This window comes from Lucilia cuprina, chromosome 3 (assembly GCF_022045245.1).
Source record: "Lucilia cuprina isolate Lc7/37 chromosome 3, ASM2204524v1, whole genome shotgun sequence".
NCBI classification, from domain to species: Eukaryota; Metazoa; Arthropoda; class Insecta; order Diptera; family Calliphoridae; genus Lucilia; species Lucilia cuprina.
The window spans coordinates 67,220,291-67,226,779 of record NC_060951.1 but is presented as its reverse complement, the minus strand read 5'-3'; the positions used below and the strand labels follow the sequence as shown (position 1 = coordinate 67,226,779).

At 27.3% G+C, this 6,489-nt stretch overlaps 1 protein-coding gene across 4 annotated transcripts in view; it reads left to right on the top strand.

Moving 5' to 3' along the window:
* The first annotated feature begins 346 nt into the window (after nt 1–346).
* LOC111678907 (neurobeachin) overlaps nt 347–6,489 on the top strand; it is a 36,331-nt gene continuing 30,188 nt past the window's right edge. For 2 of the 4 annotated variants that reach the window (XM_046945833.1, XM_046945835.1), the window contains exons 1-7: nt 347–538; nt 1,772–1,893; nt 2,007–2,133; nt 2,837–2,956; nt 3,031–3,177; nt 3,552–4,014; nt 4,101–4,195. In XM_046945833.1, coding sequence (XP_046801789.1) covers nt 356–538; nt 1,772–1,893; nt 2,007–2,133; nt 2,837–2,956; nt 3,031–3,177; nt 3,552–4,014; nt 4,101–4,195 — 1,257 coding nt within the window. In that variant the 5' untranslated portion in view covers nt 347–355. Of the gene's footprint in view, nt 539–1,771; nt 1,894–2,006; nt 2,134–2,836; nt 2,957–3,030; nt 3,178–3,551; nt 4,015–4,100; nt 4,196–6,489 lie in introns of those variants that run through there. The other 2 variants (XM_046945834.1, XM_046945837.1) reach the window with 2 other exon arrangements.

The window sequence follows — 6,489 nt, the reverse complement described above, 5'->3', positions numbered from 1 at the left end:
CTTAAATTCGGTTAGCAAACGTAAAGGTTAATTAGCTTCTTCATGTGTTTGTTGTAAATTTTATCTGAATGCTGTGTGACAAGGAAAAGAAAAAAAATAATGAAATTTATACAAACTTCCGTTTCAAAAGTATTTAGACGTGAGAAAACTGACAAAATACATTTATACAAATATTAAATGTATGTATCTATGGACACACATATAAATATATACATATATAAAGGGTGTTGTGCCAGGGAAGACTCTAATGTATCCACATTAAAACAAGTTAATTTTTTATGAATTCTATTTTATAACATTTAAACATTAAAAAACTGAAATGTTTTTACGTTTCTTTTTAGATCTTCTTATCGAAATGTTGGGTGTTTTGGCGAGTTATAGTATTACAGTTAAAGAACTGAAATTACTGTTTGGTACCATGAAAGCTGTAAATGGTAAATGGCCTCGACACTCGGCAAAGCTGTTAAATGTTTTAAGACAAATGCCTCATCGCAATGGTCCGGACGTATTTTTTAGCTTCCCAGGACGTAAAGGATCTGTAAGTGTTATTTCTATGTTTCCGACCAGAGGATTTTGACTTTGCTTGATTTTAGATTAATATTGTAATATTGTTAATACAATATTTTTGGATTTATTTATTGATATCGAGCTCATTTCGCACATTTTCGCACGTAACAAATATTACAGGAGAGCAATTTTTTAAATATCTACGTAGTAGAACATAGTATTACTGTATTATATTTGAAGTATTAGATGAAAATTAATTTTTTGGACGATAAATAATAATTTTTCTATATTCGTGTAAAAGTGAAAAATAATTAACACATGTATTTGATATATTTACTGCATTTATTTTTTCAAAAAGCAAAAAAAAAAAAATCGAATATCCCGAAACCCGATTTTATAAAAAAATATATGAAGAGTCGAATTGTCTAGTATTGTTTCTATTAATTATTATCATTTTTAAATGAAAATTGCCTTCCATTGACATTTAATTTCATCCAGTATGTAAATTTTTAAAATTAGTCTATTTTACACAATTCAAATTACATATTTTTCTAAAAAGATAAAGAATACCAATAAAACAGGGAAATACAATTTTTTTATAATAACCACTATTTTTAGTACTAACAGTACCAAAAATGATGGTTCCAAAATAATTTTTAAAATTTTCATTTTTACGAGAGATATATAAGAATAGCCTATTATTTTACACATCAATGTATATTTTATCTCATAACTGAGTAAATAATAAGAGCATTAACTCATTAAGAGTCCTTATACAGGACCTCCTTCCGAAATCTAAAAATTTACAGCCAAATATAAAAGATGTTTAAATAATGGAAATATAAAAACAATGCAATTGCTAATTAAAATGAACTTAATTTATAATAAAAAGTTTTAGAAACTCATTTCAGCACATAATTTGCAATGGTATAGTAATAATAACATTAATTTTTAAACAAATGTACTCAGATATATCGCATTTCATTCACAAACAAATTTAAAACATAAATTTGTTCAAGATTTTGTTATAAATTTAATATCTTTTAAAAGAAAATTAATAAAGTTCATAGTATGTACTTAAGTCCGTTTTTTTTGTCTTATAATGTTGAAACTATTATATTGCAGTTACGGAAATATTAGGATTATCTCCGATTTGTATTAAAAACGAGAATCGAAAATCATGTTGGTAACGTCAAGTTTGCAAAAAGGCTCGATATATGTATATATAATTCGATTTAATTTATGTATAAATTTATGATTACAGGCAATGGTTCTACCACCGTTGGCTAAATGGCCATATGAGAACGGTTTTACATTTACAACATGGTTTCGTTTGGATCCTATTAATTCTGTGAATATTGAACGTGAGAAACCCTACCTCTATTGGTAAGCATTTTTTTTTTTAATTTGTTACATTCTTAGTAATTTATAATTAGTTAGTTTGTTGTCATAAAATAAACGTATTTTGAATATCTTTTATTTCATTATATTTTTTACAGTTTTAAGACATCAAAAGGTGTTGGATATACCGCACACTTTGTTGGCAATTGTCTGGTACTTACCTCAATGAAAGTTAAGGGCAAAGGCTTTCAACATTGTGTAAAATATGAATTCCAGCCAAGAAAGGTATGTATGTTACAATATACGTATTTGTATTAATGCATAAAAAACCGACTTTTTCATCATAGTTATGGTTGGATCATTTTTAATAAAGCCATATGAATATTTTAACATGACGATGTCCTAGGCAGTGGTCAATTGTTCGATTTGTTATTATCTACTGTATCAGTATTTTCAATTAAATATAAGGAACACTATTAGTTAACTAAATTACACTATGGTTTATTAAAATAGTTTTCTTTGTTTATATTTATGACAAAAATATTAATAACATTAATTCTTCTACTTTATATATAGTTAGTTTATAATCAATCTACAAAAGTTTAAAAAAAATCGAAATAATATTCTCTCCTTTTGGGTCACTTCTGCATTTCATGATAGTGTACTTATAGTTAGTCTATGGTTTAATTAGGTTGTTTCCAAATTTTGGGAAAGTTATGCATTGTAAAATTACCTAGAAATGTGTTTTTTTCCTAGACGACTACAAAGTTGCAGGCAGGATGTTTATATCATCGTGCACCGCAGAAGGCTTTTGTTTACATATGTAAAAAATGTTATATAAAACGTACTTAAATATATATTGTGGTATAACATTCGAGTTTTGGAAATAAATATCACAAAATATCGTTGCTACAGTCTTTTAAATCTACATAAATCTTTAAATTTAAGGTATTAAATAAAATTTTGTTTTTTTTTTTCTTACAAATAGTGGTACATGATAGCTATTGTGTACATTTACAACCGCTGGACAAAAAGCGAAATAAAGTGCCTGGTTAATGGACAATTAGCGTCCAGTACTGAAATGGCGTGGTTTGTTTCAACAAACGATGTAAGTATATTTAATGCAAAAACTTTTTTGTTTCGTAAATCATAAATATTGGAATTTGGTCCTAATTTTTTTAGCCATTTGACAAATGTTATATAGGGGCTACACCCGAGTTAGATGAAGAACGTGTCTTCTGTGGTCAAATGTCTGCTATATATTTATTTAGTGAGGCTTTGACTACTCAACAAATTTGCGCAATGCATCGTCTTGGGCCAGGTTATAAGGTAAAATTAATTTATGTTTAGTTTTGTTTTGTAAATCTTGTAAATTCCGCTTAATTAAATTATTTTTCAATTCTATTCAAAATATAATTAAGTGTTAAAATTATGATAAATTTCGAAAATATTAAATATAAAATTTTCACAATCCCTTATTTTTCTTTCTTCTTTTTCTACAATAAATCAAACATAATTTGTAACCGAAAATTGTTTTGCACTCTACTGTAATGTACATCACTGAATATGCTGATAACAAATGTTCACCACCAACAAATATGCGTTAAAAAAATCTGTGTATTTGTCCTTTTTTATTATTATTATTATTTTTTTTTTTTTGCCAAACAAATTATGCACAAAATTCAAAATATTAAAATAACCAGTCACAATTCCGATTCGATAATGAGTGCTATTTGAACCTGCCGGACAATCATAAAAGGGTGAGTCAACAACAGTTACTACAACAACAACAAACACCAACCCAACATACCGCCGCATTGTTATTAGCCGAAGCCGATGTCCAATCGATTGATTGGGCAGATGAAAAGTTAGACCTGCAAGCTGCATTTGCAAAGATACGTACTGTGTTAGCAACTCGAAGTGCTAATGCAAATGCTGTCTTACAGGCCTTAACGGTTGGAGGTAGTGGTTTAACTGTAAATTCAACAGAGATCCACTCCTCATCGGCTACGGTAAATACAACATTAGGCCAAACCAGTTTACAAAATAACAGTAGTCCAAATACAACAACCATAGACGAAACGACAACAACAACTAGTGAAAGTCATTTGACTAAAATCACCGATTCTTTAAATCACATGCCCATTAGTTCGGCTTCCTCTCATGGTATTTATGTTCATTTATTTTGGTTTATTATTATTTATTTATTGTTTTTATTTTTTGTTTTTGTTTTTTTCCCTTATTGTTTTTAGATCTTTTGCGTCGAATGTCTTCTTCGTCTATTAGCACTTTGGACTACATGAGATCCTTTGCTGGTGATGTGGAAGAAAACAATCAGTTAAAGGCTGTAAGATTTTTTTTATTTGTAAAATTATTTCTTATGTTGGTATTTGCCATCGAATTTATTTTAATTTTTTACCATCGTAATAATGTTTATTTTTTGATTTTCTAAACAAATACATACATAAGGTTACCTAACAGCGTATCTACAGTTTTAAAACTACCTATACAGGAGACGCAAAAAACTATTTAAATTGATAATAAATACCAATTTATTTTTATTATATAATCAAATTGTTTAATAGTGAAACCTGTCATTTATTTAGATAGTTGATGTATGTATATAAAAATTCATATATTGGACAATAGACAAATTTTGACAGCTAGTATAACAAAAATAAATTGCCTATGTTTGTTGTGCATCGGGTCATGCCACCACTTTTCATAAAAACAAAAAATTATGGTATTTACGTCCCATTTTTGTGCTAAATTTTGCACTGATATTGCAACAACCATATATATAATAATTTATTATTTGCTTTTTGTGCAAAAAAAATATGTTTGACCAAAAACTTCCTATATAATGCTGGTAGTTCTAATTTAACAAAAATAATGAAACCTACATAATCTGTTTTTAATTTCAAGTTTCTTCATCGGCTTCACTCTAATGTATGTTTTCAAAAATATATTTCTTTAATGTCATTATATTTATAACATTTATTGTTGCCTTCGAAAATTCAAGACCATACGGTACATGCCGGTAGTACAGTTAGGGGTACAAAATTCATAATACAAAAAAAAAAATTAGGAACAGCAAGAAACGGGAGTACCACGGTACTTTTGAACATCAAATAATATCGGTAAATATCGGTTTTGTTTGAATGAGTGGTATTTTGTTTATTAGGGATAAATGATGTTTAATTTTATTTCAAATCGGATCTATACCATATATATTAATGAATCAAATATACTCAGCAAAACATGATTTTCATAAGACAAAAATAAATTTGTATGTGAAACCCAACAAAACGAAATTTTGCCAGTTTTGTAGTAATAGAGCGATATGTATGTATGTCCATACCCACATAAATAAAGTAAAGATATTTTGGGTAACGTCATTAACAACAAAATATATTATTTTATATGAGTCGGTCTAACATCATGCTTATAAAATTGGCCTTAGCCTTCTTAATTGTAATAAAATTCCACATAAACATTTTTGATATGATCTAAAATCAATCTATCAAATCATAAGAATCGGTACATAATGACCCTTCTCCATATAAGGTCCCTTTTATAACTGGTTCATAGATATCATTACAGTGATGCAATGATTTTTGTAATAAACGAGTCCTTTCGTAGAAAACACACTGTGGTGCCTCGTTTCCTTATTTCTGAAATCGAGAAAAAAATTCAAGAACATTGCCCATTGCGGTATCACGTGTAGATTTTTATACAATTAAAGTGATCCTTGTGATTTTTACTTGAACATATTTTAAAACATTATTAACTTTTTGCAATTTCTTTTCACAATTTTATTTATGCTTCCACCTTATTGTAATATAAAAAATGTAAAAATTTAGATTTTGTTACGTCGAAGCTTTTGTACCCACCACTAAAATATGAATTTTTTTTATAACCTCGCTTATTTACTACAAGACCGCCATAATCGATAAAAATGGCTTTGAATACTTAATGACGTTTTATAATTTTTTATATATCTTTATCTCTGATTCAGATAGTAAAGTTAAATACACAGAAAAAAGTTTCAGCATAAATATTATGAACTGCTTTCATTAATTAATTAATTTTTTTCCAAACATAATCTAGAAGCCTTGACTTTTGAAATTTTCTTAGGAAAATTTTGTCTTTGTTTATGATTTTTGTAATAAAATCAATGAAATCTGCGCGAAATTGGCGGGATTTTATGAAGAAAAGATATTTAGGTATGTTTGCTGATGTTTTTTTTTGTTTAAGATTTAGTTTTCCAGCATTTCAATTTATATTTGTTTATTTATTTTACAAAATACGCCAATAAAGGATTACTATCTACTAAATATGGTAACAGATTAGTAGATAATAGACTTTGTTAGCAATTTGTTCATGAATATTGCAGAAAAAAGTAAAAATTCCAAAAAATTTCGTAATGTACAATTTAATACATTCTATGAATTTTTAATATTTTAAATAAAAATGGTTTGGGAAAAAAATCATGTTCGATTCATACAATTTATTACAAAATTAATTCGACACTGAAAATAATCCATGCTCAATTTTACGAAAAAAAATTCGTAACTATTTTCGTAGTATTTACAAAAATTTCATGTATAATACGAAATATTATTTAATAAAATCCTTTTC